General features: G+C 42.5%; 1 protein-coding gene across 1 annotated transcript; it reads left to right on the top strand.

Moving 5' to 3' along the window:
- The first annotated feature begins 12345 nt into the window (after nt 1–12345).
- Nucleotides 12346–22113, top strand: LOC125709129 (vitellogenin-like). Its single transcript, XM_048977251.1, has 35 exons — nt 12346–12385; nt 12826–12846; nt 12961–13112; nt 13283–13534; nt 13618–13779; nt 13865–14013; nt 14100–14250; nt 14394–14551; nt 14672–14837; nt 14923–15048; nt 15143–15361; nt 15470–15687; nt 15781–15878; nt 16023–16147; nt 16231–16332; nt 16440–16559; nt 16784–16973; nt 17073–17166; nt 17261–17446; nt 17584–17725; nt 17843–18062; nt 18173–18332; nt 18591–18754; nt 18930–18967; nt 19101–19172; nt 19284–19490; nt 19580–19722; nt 19817–19955; nt 20044–20167; nt 20324–20507; nt 20590–20684; nt 20811–20905; nt 21285–21450; nt 21528–21689; nt 21894–22113. The coding sequence occupies exons 1-35, from the start codon at nt 12346–12348 to the stop codon at nt 21995–21997; spliced, it is 4944 nt and encodes a 1647-aa protein (XP_048833208.1). The 3' UTR covers nt 21998–22113.
- Nucleotides 22114–22520: the final 407 nt, after the last annotated feature.

The following is a 22520-nucleotide window of genomic DNA, read 5'->3' as shown; positions in this document are numbered from 1 at the left end:
TAAGATCACGCGAGATCTCGCGTGATTTCATGATATATACTATGTAACCATGGGACGTTATTTGTTAACACAAGTGAACTGAGATTTTGCTGAAGCATGGCAAAATGAATGTGTCATAGAATTTATGAAAATAATGGATAGCATATCATTTTTTTCCATTACCCTATTTAATTGGCACATTTCCACAAACAGACTTTTGGCTTTACTAGAACAGCATTAACTGTGGAATCCATGATCGTATGTAGCGGATAATGTCATTCTACCACTTAGAAATTTCCTTGAAAATTGCATAGCAATTTATGAATACTACATGGAATGGCTTAGGTTGTTGCATTGTTAGTTAACTTTGAACACTTCGGTGATGTTGGGACACTGGCAAACTGTGCTAATTCTGTTTTTTACATGGGAAATCATAACGTTCTAGCACGTTTATTATAAATTATGCTCATCAACAGTATTTTGGTTCTTAGCTTGAAAGTATTCGCTGAAACAAATATCAATAAATATATTATTAATTAAACTTAGTGTTTTATTTGAGATTAAACATAGGAATTATCCTGTTAAACATTTTCAAAGATTCGGTATCAATATATATTAATATTTGCAAGTCGTGCAGATTATAAAAAAACATTTTACTTGACATTTTACACATAATATAGTATTATGCTATTACTTATGTATTAACCACAAAATAAGGTATATACTGATCTAATATTAATTCATCATTAATAAATCATGACGCATGTTTTATCTCAAGAAATTACTGTAGTTGTTACTATATCTGTTAATTCTGTAAACCTTTGTAAACTACTGAAGGAACTACTAAGGAGCTACTGAAGGAACAAGTAATGAATAACACAAGTGAAATACTGATCTCATGTTTGTTCATCATTAACGAATCATGACATCTTATCTCAAGTATTGACTATATTTGTTCATGATTTGCTCATGATTTGTACTTCAATAGTAACTGAGTTGTTAAGTCTTTGTGCCCCATGAAGTGATTTGTTCCCAAAAAAAATGTCAGTCTCTTTTTACAATGTACATGCTCTAGAATGCTTTGAATACATTTGACTAAATTTTCTCTCAAAACATTTAATATTTTGGTCAAAACTCAACTATTCGATGATACTGCTGATGGTAATATGTTATAGAAAATCTTATCATAATAAGAAAAAGAAAAATATATATTTGCTAGCTTAAGTAATACAGCACCACTTTCCTTCAAGGTCAGTCAGTTGCACTATATCAGGAAGGACTCAGGACTATTTCCAAGATCAGGTGCTATTTGCCTTTGATTCAAAAGACCTCTGCTCCACCACACCCCAAGCCTGGATATGCCCGTGATAGGCGGGGCTTGTTGTTTCATGTTAATCATGATGTACTTTGAGTTACAGTTGTGTAATACTGATATGAATGAAAGCTGTATGTCTCGATTAGTTAAGAAAACCTCTGGTAAAATAAGAAAACTCCGTCTAACCATTCTGTAGTGGTTTCATTTTATTTAAGATTAGTAAAGGTCAATGATAGATTATCTGAGCATATGATGGAATAACATCCATTACCCATTTATCTTACATACGTATTTATTAATTAGTATTCATCGTGTTTTCATCATGTGACCTGCACCTTGGGGTTAGGTAGTAATTTATAATACGTTGGGCAAACAGCTCAAGAGTTTATAAAAATTCACTCGGGGCAACTGTGTGAGCCAAATGGTGAAAGACATGCCATTACCAAGCAGCCAACTTCCGATTACAGATTAGGTCAAGTCCAATATGACAGTGTTTACAGACCATGCAGACAAGGTATGGAAGAATGGAACAAAATATAGAACGAAGCTAGCAAGAAACCATGATCCAAGAATCACAATATGTGGGAAAAAATCATACATCACATCTCAGATTATCTGCAATAAATCACTGAATAACAGCTTGACCCTGAAGCATCATGATGCTCACAATCTTGCTTTGTCCATTGTGGGTATCTTTGTGGGACAGGATCCTCTCCAGTCCACCTACTGCCCACACCAGTCCACTGACAGCCCCTTATCCTCAGCTATATATCCAGCCCTATCCCACCTAGACAGGCAGGACTCCTGTGTAAACATGTTTCTCATTTTCTTCACTTCAGCATTGAATACATTCTTTCCTCAGAACCAGACAGAGAAGCTCAGGCTCCTGGGTTTCAGTGCACCTCTGTGTAACTGGATCCCGGGCTTCCTGACTGAGAGACCTCAGACAATCTGCTTGGGCAACAACATCTCCAGCATCACTATGCTGCTCACTCCCCCCCCCCCCAAAGACTGGGTGCTCAGTCCACTCTGCTGTTTCATGACTGTACCACATAGTACAGCTCAAACACCATCATCAAGTTTACCTGTAACATGACAGTAGTGGGTCTCATCAGCAGTGGTACTGACATTCTGACCAGTCCGGAGTACCAGATGTCTTGCAGTTCACCTGGCAGAAGACCTCACCTGGATTCTCAGCAGGACCACCCTAGTCAAGAAGGCACCACAGTGTCTACACGTCCTGAGGAATCCTCTCCATGTTCTACAGGAGCACCATAAAGAGTGTTCTAACCCGTTGCATCACTTGGGAATTGCAAAGCCTTAATCCACAACTCCCTGTAGTAGATGCATGAATATGACACCCGCAAAGTCTCTGACTCCTTTCTGATGGACTCTCCGTTCTGCTCCCATGAAGTTCTCTGACTGGCACGGTGTCACTTCATCTCAGTGGTTCTCAAACAGCACGTACCACTGGAGGATGACCGCCCTGAATGAGCCATCACCTCCATGTAAGACCCTTTCGGTACAGTGTTCCCTCCAGGTCTGCGATAAACTTTACCTGTTCTGGGGCCTTTCTTTGCGCAGAGTGTCTCTTCAGTCTCCTTTCGCCATGACAACCCTCGTATCCAGTCCCCCTGTTTCACATTGTCCTCTGTCTTGCACTTTTAGTACTGTGAAAATCCTTCCATTGTTACTTGCCATTTTTTATGCACTGTGGTCGTGGGAGAACATTAATCGTTCCACTGTATACCTGTATGTGGATGGTATGATAATAAAGCCCACTTGACTTATTTACCAGTCTCTTTTCCAAACTTATACCTTTCCCACTTCTGGAGGCTAGGTGGCGCTAATAGGTTGTGAAGCAGCTCTGTGTGGTTGCTTACATAATTCTTGGAAGGCTCACAGGTGTCGTCTTTTCACTTTTGGGGCCTGCTCTCTGCAGGCTTTGAACACGCTGTCTTAGAGCTCTATTCCCCCACCCTATGTGGATGAAGAAAAGCTTAATTGCTTTAGAGGGCACTCATCTATCGAGCCAAACAGAAGGCGGACATTATTTCCGAAAATTATTGTGTATTTTCTTGCCACTTCTTTTAAAAACCAGTCTCTGGATGTTAACTTTTTTATAACATCATAACTGGACTTGAAACAAGCACATATCCCTCCCATACAGATGTTTTGGGCTTTTAATTGAAATAAAGATGAAGGATGTGTAAGTAGTATATTTATTTTGGGAAAATATGTCATTCATAGATCCAAATATTTGAGAACAAGACCTGCATTTTGCGCCTTTCATGAGGAATTGTGCCTTTATTTTATACTAACACATATTTTAAATACTTTAAAAGGTATGAAGAAGCCTGGTGCTCAAAATCTTTTGAATGTATGTTCAATGGTTCAACATAGTTTATTAAAAAAAACAACGGTAATATGCAAATGCCCAAAATACATGGGAGGAGGGAAAGACAATATTCAAAACAGAGACATGCCCAGTGGATGAGGACCAGTGGGTTCGGTGGATGTACGGGTACAAAATCTTGGTATCTGCTGCAGAAGAAGAACATTTACATTAATTGTGTCATAAGTGTACGGATGAGTATCAAACCCACACACATACTGCAAGAGCATGCAGACTCCACACACAGAGCCATGGGTGGGTATGAAACCCAAATACACAATGCAAGAGCATGCAGACTCCACACACAGAGCCAGGGGTGGGTTTCAAACCCACACAAACACTGCAAGAGCATGCAGACTCCACACACAGAGCCAGGGGTGGGTATGAAACCCAAATACACAATGCAAGAGCATGCAGACTCCACACACAGAGCCAGGGGTGGGTATGAAACCCAAATACACAATGCAAGAGCATGCAGACTCCACACACAGAGCCAGGGGTGGATATCAATGCCAAACAACTCTTATAAAGTAATTCACTTCTCTCTCTGATTAATGAAGTTGGTAACTGCAGAATCCTGTCAAAGAGCCCATATCTTTACAGTGCCATAATCCTCGGCAGTTGTAAATTCTTTAGCTCTAACAGAGTTTTTACAATTTCTTGCAATTTCTGATATGGTGGAGCCCACAGATCTAATTGTACATCATAAACCATTAATCAGATTAAATTGTTTGCATCTGATTTGGCACAATTCCAAGAGCTATTATCATCAATTTAGGGAAAAATAGTAAGATTAATCTGGCACCCAATGACAGGATTAGTCTATCGCCTATAATTCTGGCCTTAATTTTATTACCAAATGCTGTCAGTGTTTCATACTCTGTCCCTTGTATTATTTTTTAGGCTAACTCAGGGTCCTGGCAGGCTTTCAGCCTGTCCCAGGGAGCACACACCCTGAAGCAGGGGCTCTAGGGATGCAAGTTCACCACTTTTGACACACTAAGGACACTTTAGAGACACAACTCAGCCATTCAACCAAGTTTAACTACTGATGGAAGTTGGTGTAAGTAGAGAAAAGCCAGGACCATCTACCATGCCACAAGTGTCTCTGAAATCCATCACCATAGCCACTTAATCCCAACTGGGGTCACAGGGGGGACCGGAGCCTGACCCAGGAACAGTGCAAGTTTTGTGGGGTAAATTTGTACAGTTTGGGGAGAATCATGTAGGTGTGACTTGGCAAAAACCATGTTCAGATCTGCATTGGAGACAAGATAAGAGTCCCACAGAGCTAAAATGAGGTACCTGTCACAAATCTGCTGTACGTGTTCAGCTCTGCTCGTTTGGATTCTTAGCTTGGCCGGTAAGTGGACTTTTCCTCTATTAAAATCCATTTTTATAAAAGTTGAAAATCTTTGAAAAGATATCTGAGAATATTTTAAAAGTCAGAAAAATACCTCACGCGATTTGTTACATAATTTTTAATGATTGTTTTCTTTTGTATTTATCCGCCTTGTCATTTCATTCAGGTTGTCCGGAGGAAACACTCGGTAAGTGCCCTTTCTGAAATGAGATTTCGCAACGTAAATGAAAATCCATGTTCTGGATCAGTGTTCTGCATCTGGACACTCATTTAGTTATGACACACCCTATACAGAGATCAAATTCCCTGAAGGCAAGACGTACCAATACAAATATGAAGCACAATCCTGTCGGGTGCCTCTGAGAATGACATAATCAAAGCTGGACTGAAAATCAGTGCAGATGTGAATATCACAGAACTGGCCCATAGGATCTTTGTGCTTCAGGTCAGTGAAATTTTGTTCCAGATATATAATGGTTATTTGTATTATTTCATATTATTTCATGATCTGTAGGAACAGACTGATAAACTCTTTACATCATTAAAGTCAAAAGTAAGACACTTTCTGTTTTGATTTCAGCTTTTGAATCCACTTACCCAGGAGTACAGTGGGATTTGGCCCAATGCTCAGATTCTCCCTACAGCAGAGCTAACCAGGGAGCTTGGATAAGAGCTCCTCCTACCTGTCAAGTTTGAATATTACAACGGTGATCACTTTAGGTAATAAACATTCTACAGCATTGATGCCACGAACCAATTTTTTACATTAATACAAATGTTGCAGGCGTGTTCCCATGACAAAGTCCCCTGTCAGTTTAATAAACTGGGGAAGGTTATCATGTTAAGGTCTGCCACAATGGCACTGAACAGTAGTTTAATTGCAGTTTAATTGAAGAAATTACTATTCTAGAAACTCATACATGTGCACACATACACACACGTAGAGAAAAACAACAAATCACTGCATGGGTTGTGAGGTTGAATATGTCTGTACCCAGGTGGTTTTGGGGCACAGTAGTGCTGCTTCTGATTCTGTCCGGGGCAGGAGTTGGAAACAGTGTGGCTGCCGTTGGTAGGAGCTGCTAATAGTCAGGATGGCAGCAACACTGATGGCAGAACAGTAGTTTCGTGTGCAGCGACCAGTAGCTCCACGAGCAGTAACAGGGCACCGATGACATCTGTAAGTTCAGGGTTACTACTACAGGTGCTAAACGGTCATTGATAATACCTGGTCAGTCGAGCATATGGACTCCCACTGAGCTACTGGCAGGCATTGGTGGGATTTGGCAGGCCACCGAGGAGCGAGCTGGTGACAGCAATCTCTGGATGCAGGCTGCTTGCTACTGTACGCCACACTGCAGATAACAGGGCATGCTGCCAGCTCTGGCATTTCACAAGCCAGGTCAGTGACCACTGGCAGCTCAGATATACTGCAAGGATCAGGGATTTTCGCACACTGGCGGAGCAAAGCAGGAATAATCCTAGCTCTGCCTCGACTCTGCCATCCAGCCCAGTAACTTTCAAACCTGTGTATCTAGGAGTTCCTGCAGAAATGCTACTGTATACGGCCTTCCTCAAACATGGCGTTCCGCATGAAAGGGCAATACTGGGTGGAACATGGAATATCAGCATCTGGACACTCATTCCCAAGTCCTCACTGTCTCATTAAATGGCATGGAGATATGTGTACTCCTTCTCTGGAATAAGCTTCTTCAGTGTGTTCTGTAGTGGCTAGACGGGCCCCCTTTGTAGGATGAAGCTCTGACCTCAGACCATGTAAGCAGTGAAGAAGCATCGATATCTCCTGCCTTTCTGGATGTCAAGCTGGTTCGTGTCATTTAGACACCAGGGCAGCAAAGGAATCCTGTCTGTCTTGATGTGAGACTCGCTGTTAGTCAAAATGTCTTTGGGCCTCATCTTGCTCTGGCAGAAGGGACCATGCAAAGGGATTTTGCTTCTTGCATAGCAGCACACCATGTGCACGCATCGTCAAAAGAGCAAATCACTTTGCGCTCGTCTCGCTCTTGTAGGAGTGGTGTTTTTTTAACGAGGCGTGGGCAGGCGCACTGTCAGCGCGCTGCCATTTTAAGACGGCGAACTGACATTGCACTTTTGACCAACAAAAACCACGTCTTAAATCAGTGGCGTGTTGATGAATGGTGTTTAAGTGCCGCATTTTATAAATGTGCAGATGCATGACACTCGGCACGGACACAGGTAGGAGCCCACTGTGCGCTTATGGTCTTTTATTCCATGTATATATGTTTTATTATAGAGTACATCTAGTGATTTCACATAATTATACTGGCTAATGAAACACCAAAAGAAATATGTGTGTGTGCATGTGTATATATATCTGTATATAAAATGCTGCTTTCCTTGTACCATTTCCCTTTTATAACTGCAAGAATACCCAGGAAGCCATGAACAACTGCAACAAAACTGTTCCAAGCCGTTTTCTCCATCCTGTTCAGCAGCTTGGCGAACTCGTCACATTCTGTGATCTTCTTGATCTGCGGGCCGACGAAGGTACCAGCCTTGACCTTTGCCCCGGACAGCTTTGGAAAAACATCTTGGAGGTACTTGAAAGCTGCTGACTTGCCTTATAAGCGAGCAGCAAATGTTCACCTTACCTTCAAGAGTTTTCTTGCAATATTCACATGTGAAATGAGGTGCCCAGGACTTGTCTTGATCCCCGACAGGCATGGCAGAGTAAGCCTTGTAGGCCTCGTACATCTTACGACATGCTTTCATGGAATACTTTCTCGTTCTTGTCTTTATAAATTGTCCACACATGTGGCAAAATGCATCTGCTGGGTTCAAACGACCTCTTGATGCCATCTAAATCAAATAATAATTGCTCTTTAACTACAATTCATTATTCTCTTACTCAGCAATAACATGAACCGAAATGTTGGTTCGAGTCACCTGTGCTTTTATACTTGTATGACTACTATTGGACAGTCCGAGAACATTCTAGAAAGTTCTAAAAGTTTCTTGAAAGTTCTAGATAATTCTGGAAAATTCTAGGAACTTCTGGAGAATTCTAGCAGTTCAAGAATATTCTAGAAGACCACTCAGTATTGAATGCGAATCGAGAATTTTCCCGAGAACAGACGAATTTCAAAATATCATTATCCTGATCACAGAAACAAAGTTTTTGTGGAACAATAGCTATTTTCTGTTAGTTTCAGACATAACGGGTTAGGAAAACACACTACAGTAAATGTCTGGACTTTCATCTTCAGCTTACAGTGGGAAATATGTCCAGAGTAAACAAACAACTGTTCAGTTCAAGCAGCCGATCCAGGAGTGCATCCGGTAGCCAGACTGCTGACGTTTGGAACATACCTGAGAAAAATATGAAATCCAGGAGGAGACATAAGCTTCCCAAATGGGATATAAGAAACACTATTCCCTCTTCTAGTAACTCCATTCAGCTGTCTCGCCAGATATTTGGAAATTGACTCTTTTTCTTGCTAATGTCCATTGTTCATCATGCATTAGATTAGAGATTACACATCAAGAAACCAACAAATAATAAATAGGGTATTGGGATCTTAGCATGGAGGGAGTCCGATGGACAGATAGTAGATTTGGGATTTATTAATAAGGATAGTGGTTTTGTCCAACTACACATAATTAATTGGGTATCTCTGGCTTACAGTGTCTTTTTCAGAACTTGGGCGACAAACTTCCACCCTTGTTTGCCAATATAACTTGTGTCAAGAGGAACGATGGCCATCTGTAGGGGTACCAGCTTGCTGTTTATGCGGAAACCACAATGAATAAAGCACAGCTTTATGCCATGGAAATGGGCACTATGAAGGAATGGCAGGTCTACAATGATGCTGAGCATCATTGTCTTGTGTGTTCCACAACCCTCCCAGGAACAGATACAGAGGATTTGCAAATATATCTTTTGATGTACTAAGCAGTTTTCTATTTGATGTCCAATAAAGAGCATTAAAATGAGATGTCCTGGCATCTCAACCAGCATTTAACTCAAAAACTGGACTTAACTGGACAAAAAAGTTGGACAAAATGCATTTAAGTGTGAAATAGAGTATTAGCATCTGCCTGCTGTGCCTCACAGGCAGCAGTACGATGGGGACGGGATTGTCAAGAATTTGAAATCTCTGCAGAGGGGGTCAGCGGCCAGTTAGGAGCATATCCTGCCTTGAAGATCAAAGCCAAATGGAGGAACATTTCTCCAGCAATATGTAGGAGAAATGTATGTTTCAAGCCATGGATATGTACTTAAATGCACAGTATGCTGCTTCAGTGAGTAATGGAAGACTTCATGATCTGCTCTTGGTTTGAGGCTCCGTGCCTCTCACTTTCCTGGTACAGTGCTATTCACTGCAAATTTTCCTATCACATTTATTAAAAAAATGTACTTATATACAGAATTTAGGTTCAATTAGAAATTACCAAAGTTGTATGAAAAGCAAGAAAAAGAATGAAATGTTGTAATATAGCAATGCAACTCACATTATCTCTGTAATGTAAACAAGCTTAAGTTTAACAACTTTCCATGTTTTTATCTTCTTCTTCGCCAAGGACTTTAGATGTCTGTCCTGTGCTCGGGCACGGAGTTGGGAAGCAGCCCAGGGGCTGGGGAAATCGGGTGAACGAGGGATTTAATCTGAGAACAGCAAGGAACATGATACCCCACAAAAGGACGGATGTTAATGACAGGACTGGGGAAACAAACTTAACGCAGACTTACATACACAAGACTAATTAGACACAACTAGAAACGGCTGGTAACGCGGGGATTCCACATGGGGTAGATGAGGGGGGCATCGCACATGGGAGGATCAGACGATCGAGGCAGGACAATGTGATTTTAAAGACTCCTAAGGTTGATTACAATTTTATTAAAAGAAGAAAATAAATGACAATCTCATTAATTTCTATAGACAATCCAGTCTGTTCATTATCAAAATGCTTGACAAATTTCCTCACAATGTGATAACACCTAGTAACTTTTCACATTGTGGGGATGTGTGTGTGTGTGTGTGTGTGTGTGTGTGTGTGTGTGTGTGTGTGTGTGTGTACCCCTTGATGGACTGAAATTCATGCAGAATATCCCCCCCTCTTATGTCCTGTTCTAACTCCACTACGATCCTGTACTGGAGAGGTTAGAAGATGCATAGAAGTAAATGAATTTTTCCTCTTCCTTAACTAGTGATTTCAAATATTAAAATAATTTATTTTGTTCACATTTACATTTAGCAGTCACTCTAAGCACAAAAGCATCTAAGATGGAAATCCACTGCAATGACTGTGAACATTATGCCATTAATTATCTTCTAAATGCAAACAACAGCAGCATCCTCTTCGTGATATCAATAAATATGTAAAAAGTTAAAACTTAAAATCACAGTCAAAAATAAGTGTCGTCTTTCTATCCCATTTTTACATCCTAGGTTATATGGATTTCCTTACAAACTAACTGAAGGTGACGTATCTGAGCGTACCATCACTGAAGAAACGATCCCAAATTAATTAAGACAGCAAATAACCTACGCAACTCAATTCAACTAAAACAATTACAGTAGCATGAAGTCATGTCACACAGTTGATGAGCTCATGAAGGACAAAGAACAACTTCTCTAAAGTTGCAGCCTCACACCTGCCACCTCCTGAAGTTACTGCTCATCACATGAACACATAATCTTTGTCACATGTAATGGCGGAGACATAATTTGAGGGCTGAAAATATGATGATAAACTTTAAAATCCTGATTTGTATACTTTATTGTGAAATTAAAATAAGTACATATGAATACCTGGCAAAACATTAATACTACGTTGAAATCAGGTAATATGTGAATTGTTCCATGTAAGGAAAACTATTCCTCAAAGTTACTGACATTTGTCTGACAGATTATGACACATCAAGGTGTCCCCTAACATCTCAGGTGTATAAATACTGTAGCACTGGCGGGGTGCATATCCCAGCATGCCCTGCGTGCAATTGTAAATAGCCCTTATTGTTGTTGTCATTGTTAATGGTGGCATTCCCCTACTGTGATATGTGTGTTTGCCCATATCTTGTGTGTGCCCTGTCCGATCCTCGCATGTATTTAGCTTGCATAAATCTCTCACTGTTTATGCATCTTACAGTTCGGCATCTGACAACCTTGTGTAATAGGTTCGGTGCTTGTTGGGTGCATGTTGTGGTCCTTTTAAGGACTGCTAATAAAGAGCACATTTCCCCCCGACAAGCAATTCTCCTCGTCTGTCTCTGCTCCCGCGATACCTCGGTCCACCCAGCGCCAAAATGCACTGCTCAAAAAAATTAAAGGGACACTTTGAAAACACATCAGATATCAAAGGGGGAAAACTCATGCTGGATATCTATACTGATACAGACTGGGTAGTGTGTTAGGAATGAAAGGATGCCACATTGTTTGATGGAAATGAAATCATCAACCTACAGAGGGCTGAATTCAAAGACACCCCAAAAATCAAAGTGAAAAATGATGCGGCAGGCTAGTCCATTTTGCCGAAATTTCACTACAGTAACTCAGAATCATACTCAGTAGTTTGTATGGCCCCCACGTGGTTGTATGCATGCCTGACAATGTCGGGACATGGTCCTAATGAGACCACGGATGGTGTCCTGGGGGATCTCCTCTCAGATCTGGACCAGGGTATCACTGAGCTTCTGGACAGTCTGAGGTGCAACCTGGTGGCATCGGATGGACGAAACATAATGTCCCAGAGGTATTTTATTGGATTTAGGTCAGGCGAGCGTGGGGGGCAGTCAATGGTATCAATTCCTTCATCCTCCAGGAACTTCCTACATGCTCTTGCCACATGAGGCCGGGCATTGTCGTGCACCAGGAGGAACCCAGGACCCACTGCACCAGCATAGGGTCTGACAATGGGTTCAAGGATTTCATCCCGATACCTAATGGCAGTCAAGGAGCTGTTGTCTAGCCTGTAGAGGTCTGTGCGTCCCTCCATGGATATGCCTCCCCAGACCATCACTGATCCACCACCAAACTGCTTATACAACATGGACATTGATCTTTACACATGACAAAAGAAGGCAGGGTGACCTGACCAAGGGTGACTGTGACCACCCTGAGCATCACAGCCAATAGACAATTACATCAGCGACACAAATAAGAGGCAACCTGTATTTAATGTAACACGGGGTTAGGGGTGATGTGCTATCAGTTACCGATAAGGGTCTGAATGACGTATGGTCAAGAAGCATGAATTAGTCCTTATAAAAGGCAGCTGATGTCTACAGCTCCTCGCATTTCAGCTACCATGAGAGCAGTTGTTCTTGCTCTGACTCTAGCCCTTGTGGGTAAGTAAATCACTTATTTGATGGGTTTACATACCTTGCCGAATCAAATGAATGCTACTTTTAAACAAGCACAAAAGCTGAACAAGATTAATAAAATACTTATTATTTAGTTTGCACTTGGCCATTTGCTTTTAGTTATTGCCAAAAATTGGTTAATTATGAACGCAACTGTACATTTCAGTATTGCTGTGCTAATATTCTATTGTTATCCCATTTCATAAAGCTAATAATCCGCAAAGAATAAACTAAATGAAATCTATTTCAGGAACAGCTTTTCCATTCCTAAAAATTAAATTTAGGTTTCTAAGGAAAGGAATGTTAAACCTAATATTTTAAAAAATGTTTAATAACAAAAAATATATCACATCATATCTGTTTTCATTTGTTGTCACATGAAAGAGAAGGGTTTTAAATTCACCATCTTGCTTTTTGTTTTCTAGCGAGTCAGCATGCTAACCTAAGTAAGCAGACCTCACTTATTATCTCATTAATAATATACATTGAGATCTCATTGCCATTTAAGTTTCAAAAATGAGGCATATCCCTAGCAAAAATCCCAACACTTCCTTTTCCAGCACCAGACTTCGACAACAGTAAGACCTATGTCTACAAGTACGAGGCTGTGATCTTGGGTGGTCTACCAGAGGCAGGCTTAGCCAGAGCTGGGGTGAAGATTGTCAGCAAGTTTCTCATTAGCGGCATCGCCCAGGACACCTACCTGCTGAAGGTATCTGACTTGGAGTAGAGGAAATATTTCTATTAGGAAGAACAAACAAAGTACAAAGATCTATGAGAAGATAATGAGATGCAGATTAACCTTCTTTCATCAAGACGATCAGTCTCACGAAGCTTGAGTGTTTCCATTGAGGTGATCGGATATTTTTGCTTTATTTCCAGCTTGTGGAACCTCAGCTGTTTCAATACAGCGGCATCTGGCCCAAAGATCAATTTATTCCTGCTCCAAAGCTGACTCAGGCACTGGATTCCCAGCTGCTGATACCCATCAAATTTGAGTACACCAATGGTATGGTGGGCAAGGTGTTTGCCCCCGCCAGAGTCTCTGCAACCGTACTCAACATCCACAGAGGAATCCTCAACATCCTTCAGCTCAGTGTAAAAAAGACTCAGAACATTTACCAGCTGCAGGAGGTAAGGCCTCTGTGATTATGTCGGGGATTTACGACGCTGCTATGAAGTCTTTGATGCATCATGTCAAACTTTACATTTCACAGGCTGGGGTTCAGGGAATCTGCAAGACTGACTATGTGATCAGTGAAGACGCAAAGGAGGAGCGCATTTATGTGACCAAATCCAAGGATCTGGGCAACTGTCAGGAGAGGGTCATGGCCGACATTGGAATGGCTTACATGCAGTCGTGTGACAAGTGCCAGTTGGTAATGTAAACGTTTACTCCCTTCTCTGGGCAACATACTGATCTCTTTGCCGTGGAGGTCGCACAAGCCTGGCTTCTCTTTACAGAGAGGAAAGAATTTGAGAGGAGCTGCAGCCTACAACTATGTCTTGAAGTCTGCTGACACTGGATCGCTAATCACTGAAGCCACAGTGCAGGAGCTACATCAATTCACACCTTTCCACGAGATGACCGGAGCTGGCCAGATGGAAGCAAAGTAATGCATATACATCAAGCATAAAATATCCTGACCAAAAGAGCTGCATATATTATACTGTTAAATGAATATGTTTTGTTTCCTAGACAAACCGTGGCCTTTGTAGAAATCCAGAATGTTCCGGTGCAGCCCATACAAGGTGACTACATGCACCGCGGATCTCTGCAGTACGAATTTGCCTCTGAGCTTCTCCAGACTCCCATTCAGCTCATCAGAATCAACAATGTCCAGAACCAGGTGCTGCATTCTGTTCCTTAAACCTACCATCTCATTTTATTATGTTAAATTGCTTTTAAGGAGCCATTTATGCAACATTTCTCAACTACCACAATCTGAAAACAATCCAAAAGTATTTAAAAATGTTTTATTTCTGTTTCCAGATTTTGGAGACCTTGAATCACCTGGTCACAAACAACATAAATGAGGTTCATGAAGATGCTCCCCTGAAGTTTGTCCAGCTGATCCAGCTCCTGCGTGTGGCCAAATCTGACATCATTAATGCCGTCTGGGCTCAGGCTAAAGCTAAACCCACTTTCAGGTATGTCTATGGAATGGTTAAAGGTTGCGCAAACAGTACAGTAAGCAAGGATGTAATACTATTTAAGGGGTGCTATATTTCTGTTTGGCCACATAAGGAATAAGCGGCTTTCTTTTTCAGACGTTGGGTCTTGGATGCTGTACCTGCCATTGGAACAGATGCTGCTTTATGGTTCCTCAAGGAGAAGTTTGTTGCTGATGAGTTGACTGACGCTGAGGCAGCCCAGGCTCTGCTAGCTGCTCTTCACCTTGTGCGCGCTGATTTGGACACTGTCAAGCTGGCTGCTGTGAGTAACTGATTGGCCCTTTAAAACCACAGCACAACGTCAGTGTCGGATAAATTGTAAATGTCCATGTTTCTCTTTCTTCTAGTCTCTGGCATTTCATCGCAAAATTCAGGAGCACCCCGTTCTGCGGGAGATCGCTGTGCTTGGTTATGGTTCTCTGGTGTACAAGTTATGCGTGGCAGAATCTGAATGTTCATCTGATGTCCTGAAGGTAAAATTACAACAACTGCTTGTCTCCAGTATGTACGAGATACTTTTGTTGGTTCCACTCATGGTAATCTTCAATTTTTTTTCCCATTCAACAGCCTCTCCATGACATTGCAGCTGATGCTGTGACTAAAGGCGATGTGGCAGACATCTCATTAGCTCTTAAAGCTCTGGGCAATGCTGGCCATCCTGCCAGCCTCAAGACAATCATGAAACTCCTGCCTGGGTTCGGCTCTGCAGCCGATTCCCTCCCAGTCAAGGTTCAGGTTGATGCTGCGATGGCTCTGAGGAACATTGCCAAGCGGGAACAAAGAAAGGTAAGTGTAGTCAAACGTAACTCAAGAAGGACCAGTTGTCATGGTTCAAGTGTGAACTTCAACTAGTATTAGTAATCAATAAGATGTCCGTTTGTTGACTTGGTTCAGGTACAAGAAACTGCCCTGCAGTTGTTCATGGACTGGAGTGCCCACCCAGAAGTGCGCATGGTCGCCTGCATCGTGCTGTTTGAGACCAAACTTCCTCTTGGTCTAGTAGTTTCCATTGCTGATTCCCTGCGGAAGGAGCCCAGCCTTCAGTTGGCTAGCTTTGCCTATTCTCACATGAAGGCCCTGACTAGGAGCACCGCCCCAGACCTTGCCCCAGTGTAAGAGGACTGCATCACTTCAGTCCTTTCCTATAGAGGTGCAGTTCTTGTTTTCAATGTCAGGCTAATTTTTCTCTTCATGTTTGCATGTAGTGCCGCTGCTTGTAATGTGGCTATGAAGATCCTGAGCCCCAAACTGGACAGGTTGAGCTATCGCTTCAGCAAAGCCATTCAGCTAGACGTCTGTCATTGTAAGGCGTTATTGTACTTGCCTGGAATGTTTTATGACTGATGATTGTGTTGTCATTGCATTTAATTAATGATTGATATATACAATACCACTTTAGTTTAATCTAATGATTTCATGAGTCGTAAACGGATAATTGCTTTGGAAGCTGACCTGATGGCCGGAGCCGCTGCCAGTGCATTTATCATCAACGACGCCGCCACCATTCTGCCCAGAGCCCTTATAGCCAAGGCCCGTGCTTACATAGTGGGAGCGGCAGCCAATGTTCTGGAGGTGGGAGCAGTTTGCTTAATATATCTTCCAGTTTTGGGAATGTTGTGAATTCTTTAGCTGACCAAGCTACTTGTCGGTCTCAGTTTGGCGTGAGAACCGAAGGAATCCAGGAAGCTCTCCTAAAAATGCCTGCTGCCGCACAGAACTCCGACAGGATCTCCAAGATGAAGCGTATTCTGCAGGCTGTAGGTGTCAGACGGATTATTTGCAACTTATCATGCAAACTTAAAGCTGTCATCACTTCCATTAAGATACTGTATTTATAAAATATAACTTTCTTTTTCCCCCCAAGCTGACAGACTGGAAGTCATTGCCTGTAAACCAGCCACTGGCTTCAATGTATGTGAAACTGTTTGGCCAAGAAATTGCTTTTATCAACATTGACAGAGACCTCATTGAGCAGCTAACACAGGTATCTTGTTAAACAAAATGTCAGTTTATCAAAGTTTTTTTGCTTCTTTTATATTATCCAGCTGTTTGTTTTATTGTCTGGCTGTGACCGTGATGTTCGTCCCTGCAGTTTAATAATTATACTACATTTAAACTTATTTAAAAACCTGATATAATTATGGGATCTGCTGACACATATAGGTGCGACATATAGCCTGACAGCTGACTTGTTCCCTGTCGTTGAAGCTTGGAACAGGAGCTGCGGCTCAGCAGTCACAGATGAAGAACGTGCTGAACAGGCTGCAGTCTGGTGCCATGATCCGTTGGGCCAAGCCTCTGCTGGCTGCTGAGGTGCGACGCATCTTCCCGACCAGTGTGGGAGTCCCAGTGGAGCTGAGCATGTACACTGCCGCTGTGGCCACAGCCAAAGTTAATGGTGCGTGTTCCTGCATCCAGAGCAGTGAATTCATGATCCTGTTTGTTTCCATTTACTGACTATTGGCTACTAATTTATTATTAATATTTATACTTACAGCCCAGGCTACTCTGACACCTCGGCCCACTGAAAACTTTCACGTTGCTCAACTGCTGAACACCAAGATTCAACTGCAGGCCCACATCACACCAAGGTAAAAAAAAAATAGATGACTTTAAAGATTAGAAAATTAGACTTTAAACCTACGGGATTTCAAAAGTTCTAAACTTTGTGTCTTTCTTACACAGTGTTGCCGTACACACCTTCGCAGTCATGGGCGTAAACACAGCCCTGGTTCAAGCGGCAATAATGGCCAAAGCAGAGGCACGTGTTGTGACGCCTCTGAAATTCAGCGTTAGAGCCGACGTCTCTCAAGGCTATTTCAGTGTTAACGCTCTGCCCGTTCAAGCTGTAGATAACATCACAGTTGTGCGGTAAGTCTTATTGTGTTAAAAAGAAATATCATGGCAGATAGCAAATGAAAATTAAACCTACCTAAAGGTGTTGGTTTCCGATAACATAATCCACAGCTTCACCATAATCTACCAGCTTCACCTTTTGTTTTTAACAGCGTTGAGACTTTGGCATTGTCAAGAAATATAGAAAACCTTGAAGAAGCAAGAATAATCCCAGTGTTGCCTGCAGCTTTGGCAGCACGACTGTCAAAGGAGAAGTTCACGTCTAACGTGGACACTATCACAGAGAGTGACTCAGTAAGCTACCAATAAACGTCTGTTGATACAAAGGATCTATGCGGATAAATTGCGGACAATGCCATTGTTCTTTACTTGTGTGATGATACCTTGTTCTGCTTTTTTTTAATTCTCCAGTCCATTTCTTCAGAAATCAGTCAAGCTGATGTGCCCATCGACACCCGTGAGAACAAGGGTTCCGTTTCAGCCAAAGTTAACAAGCAGCTGTGTGCCACATTGACAAGCTTAGGAGTGCAAACCTGTGCAAAAATTGTCTCTCAGAATGCTGGCTTTCTCAGAAACTCCCCCCTCTATAAGCTCGTCGGAGAACATGAAGTGATTGTAGCTGTGAAACCTGGTATGTTATCTTAAATGTTGCTGCACTTCAGTAAGGAGCACAACATCACACTCTGGAAACTGTACTTTGAGCGATAAAAAAATAAGTAGGTTGAATTCCAATTTCCATAGCTGATGGTGAGGCCTTTGAGAAGATCGAGATTGAAATTCAAGCTGGACCCAAGGCTGCATCAAGGATCATTAAACAGGTCACTCTGAAAGAGGATGAGGAAGCTGCAGGAGGAGCCCCTGTTGTATTGAAACTGAAGAAAATCCTGGAACCTGAAAGGGTGTGTAAATTTGATGTCTTGGGTCCTAAGGATTCCTTATTGACTGGCAGGTGATTCATTCTTAATGAATGTTGGAAGTTTTACACAGAATTGATCTTTGTCTACTTACAGCAGAAGAGGAACTCCACCCGCTCCAGCAGCTCCAGCAGCTCCAGCAGTCACAGCTCTAGCTCTTCCTCCAGCTCCTCCTCCTCTGCCTCTCCAGAAAAGAGCAAACACCCAACCCAGGAAAAGAACAAAAGGCAGGATAAAAGGAGTAGCAGCAGCAGCAGTAGTAGCAGCAGCAGTAGCAGTAGTAGCAGTAGCAGTAGCAGTAGCAGTAGCAGTAGCAGTAGCAGCAGCAGTAGCAGTAGCAGCAGCAGTAGTAGTAGCAGCAGCAGTAGCAGCAGCAGCAGTAGCAGCAGCAGCAGTAGGAAAAGCAGAAGTTCCCCCTCTACCTCCAGGAAGATTAAAAACAATGCTGGGAATTCCAGCAGCTCTTCCAGCAGCCGTTCTTCCAGCTCCAGTGAATCCGAGGTAATGACTTCGTCCCATTTGATGGTCCTTAGGAAAACTGAACCACATGAAACTCAATCACAACACTTCTTTTCAACAGGAAGAAATATTTGACAAGTTCACAAAGGATCACATCCATCAGGTAAATGTTACATGTTGAGAATGAGGTCTTTTGATGAGAAACCAAAAATCTCAATTGTTATTAATTTGTGAATTGGTTCTGAGGAATTCCTTTGCTTTTCATACAGCATGGTAACTCCAGAGCCACTTCCCAGGCTCGGGCCTCTGCTGGTCCCAGAAGCAGCAGTCATAGCAGTGCCTCTAGCTTTGAAGCTATTTACAGGAAGGTAGGAACACACCACTATTCTTAGACCTGTAAAACCACAGGATGGTCATATCATTGGGTCATCAAAATGGACACGTCCCAAACTGGCCACCTGCACCATTCTTGTTATCAGTCACGATTCCTTGGGGACTCCATACCCCCTGCCGTCGTGGTCATTGTTCGCGCAGTGAGGACCAACGGAACAATGGAGGGGTACCAGGCAGCCGCCTACATTGACGATGCTAACGCCAGGCTGCAGGTCATCGTGGCTGCTCTGGAAGAGAATGACAACTGGAAGATGTGCGCTGACGGTATCATGTTGAGCAAACACAAAGTCATGGTGAGGCTGCACACCATAACAAAGAAGCATGACCGAAGTAGGTAGCCGAGATGGTTTTACAAAAGAAAAATCCCGTAATTTCCAACTAGGCTAAGGTTGGTTGGGGAGAAGAATGTCAGCGGTACACAGCAGTTATCAAGGCAGAGACTGGTCGTCTGGACACAGACCCAGCAGCCCGGCTGAAGATAGAATGGGACAAGATTCCTCGTGATGTTAAGAGCTACTCAAAGATGTAACGTCTCTCGCCTCAACTATATTATTTATTGACAGTTTTATATATTTAAAAAAATCACTCAAGCTCCTGCTTTTCCTCAACTTTCACACAGGATTTCTCAGTACATCCCTGGGGCTGCTTTGATGGCTGGATTAAGTCAGAGGAGACAAGGCAATAATGAGAAGCAAATTAAGATCACTGTGGCTGCAACTTCTGCCAGGACCATAAATGTTATCATTAAAACACCAAAGGTAAATGGCATACACACACCTCTCTGTCTGAATGAATGAGCAGGAGCTAAAGCTGGAGTACTGATCATGTGTCTGTGTGGTGTCATAGATGACACTGTACAAGCTGGGTGTGGCTGTTCCCATTTCTCTGCCTATTGGACGAGACGCTGCTGGATGGCAGGAAGGAAGCATTTCTGACCAGATTCCCAACATGCTGCATGAAGCTACAGCAGGTTAGTAGAGCGAAGATGAAGCATTTTCGATGCTCACAGCTGACTGTATTCCGTGCATAACAAAAAATGCCATTTTTGCATTCTTTGAAGATTTTACTGTGAACTATATGTGTTTGTGTAATTACTGTGGAACATTTTTGTCCCTGCTCCTCTTAGCCCAGTGCAGTATGACCAGTGACACCCTGACCACATTCAACAACCGAAGGTACAGAAATGAAATGCCCATCTCCTGCTACCAAATCCTGGCTCAAGACTGCACTCCTGAGCTGAAGTTCATGGTTCTGATGAAGAAGGACCGTACCACAGAAGCAAAACACGTTACTGTCAAGCTGACTGACATGTTAGTACAGCCGACCTGCATTCCATTTCTACTTGACATGAGACAAGGCTATATGTTAAGCAGTCCTGTGCTTCACCTTCAGAGATGTCGACCTCTACCCACGTGCTGGAGAAGTGCAGCTGGTAGTGAATGGAGTGCGAGTTTCTGTTGCCAACCTCCCGTATGAACACCCCACAGGTATGCGATCACCCAGAAATGCCGCTTTGGAGAAAATGCCTATAGAAATGATTTTTTTAACTAGATTCACATCTGCCTATCAAGTATCAAAAACAACATTTCCTTTTCCTTTTGGTCTACCAATAGCATCCATCAGAATCAGCCAAAATGGCAATGGCCTGTCTTTGTACGCTGCCAGCCATGGTCTACATGAGGTCTACTTTGACAAAAACACATTGAAGGTAAATTCAGCCCATTTGCCATTGTTATGACCGGTGGCAGACAGGCAGGCAGGAAGCGGGGAAGGACGAGGCAGATGAGGGAACACGGCAAGCAACATCAATGAAGGATCTGGGGAATACGGACCAGACGCGGACTAAACATACAGACTGATAGAACACAGCTGGGCACAATCAGGGGAGCACACGTGGGTGATCGGGGGGTGTGGCACACAGAAGGACTGGACGCGCAGGTCATGACAGCCATCCATTTATTTTCCATTGGAATTATCCAGTGTTTACCGATAGCCTTGCACATATCCTGAAGAAACATCAGGCAAAAGACACAGGACAAATTGGAAGCAATATCTAATTTACCAAATTAAATTGTATTTTTCTACAGGTTCAGGTTGTTGACTGGATGAAGGGCAAAACTTGTGGACTGTGTGGAAGAGCCGATGGTGAAGTAAGACAGGAGTTCTACACACCAAATGGACGTCTGACCAAGAACTCAGTCAGCTTTGCCCACTCCTGGGTTCTTCCCGCAGAAAGCTGCCGTGATGCCAACGGTTAATTCCTACTCCATAAAAGCTGCTTCTACCTCTTCCCAGCACAGGTTCCTGATGCAAATCTCTCTCCAATGTAGAATGCCAGGTTAAGCTGGGGTCAGTGAAGCTGGAGAAGCAGATGATTCTAGCGGGACAGGAGTCGAAATGCTACTCTGTTGAGCCTGTGCTACAGTGCCTGCCTGGCTGCTACCCAATAAGGACAACCTCTGTCAATGTTGGATTTCACTGCATTCCTGTCGGTGAGTTTACCTACCAATCCATAGGCAGAAATTAAGCAAGAGGTAAATAGCTTTAATTAATAATGTCACTGGAAATAGAGTTATACCAAAATATTTGTAGATTTGGTCAATTAAGTGGTATAAGTATCCTTCAGTATCACATGAGCAGACAAATGTGTACATGCTGTTGTATCAGAGTTCTTGCATTTAATTTTGTCATGACAGATTCAAACATGAACAGTTTAAACGGCATTTTGGAGGAGAGTGAAGACCTGAGGGAGACCATCGATGCCCATATTGCTTGTCATTGTACGAAACACTGTGCTTAGGAGCTGTAACTACCTGCAAAATAGAGTCTTTTTCAATTGTAATTTTTTGACATGTATTGCACAGTATGTGTACCTGGTGTAATTATGAATAAATTGTAAGAGAACATTCACAGACATGGTTTCGATAATTTATTTTTAAACACTAATTACATGCATCATTCCTGTCTGACATTCTAGTCACTTATCCTGATCACGTACCGCGAGGTAATAATAATACGTACTATATTATTTGTGCCCCGTCAAGTAAACTGTGTGGCTGGGAAGATGTATGTAAGAATGTTTCTGTTCTCAAAGGAGTATTTGTGAGATGTGTAACACTGGGATGCGTGAGTGGGCACTGTGCTTTACACCACGCCTGCCTAGCACTGCATGTTCAGTCCTTGCATTTTCCCCCAGTACGACTTCTCTCACTGTCCAAAATCACACAGATGATCGAATCAGTGTCTGCAAACCATCCTTGTGGTATGAATGCGTGGGGTCCTGAGAAAGGCAGGCTTCCCTTCTGGGGTGTCCTCCGTGCTGC

This window comes from Brienomyrus brachyistius, chromosome 15, assembly GCF_023856365.1.
Source record: "Brienomyrus brachyistius isolate T26 chromosome 15, BBRACH_0.4, whole genome shotgun sequence".
NCBI lineage: Eukaryota > Metazoa > Chordata > Actinopteri > Osteoglossiformes > Mormyridae > Brienomyrus > Brienomyrus brachyistius.
The sequence above is the reverse complement of the archived record's forward strand: the minus strand, read 5'-3'. Positions and strand labels throughout refer to the sequence as shown.

Bases quoted from the DNA above. Each gene is read 5' to 3' on its own strand.
- LOC125709129 (XM_048977251.1), top strand. From the start codon at position 12,346: ATGAGAGCAGTTGTTCTTGCTCTGACTCTAGCCCTTGTGG. The intron at 17,167-17,260 runs GTAAAAAAAAAA...TTTCTTACACAG, and splicing joins CAGGCCCACATCACACCAAG to TGTTGCCGTACACACCTTCG. The intron at 20,906-21,284 runs GTAAATTCAGCC...ATTTTTCTACAG, and splicing joins TTGACAAAAACACATTGAAG to GTTCAGGTTGTTGACTGGAT.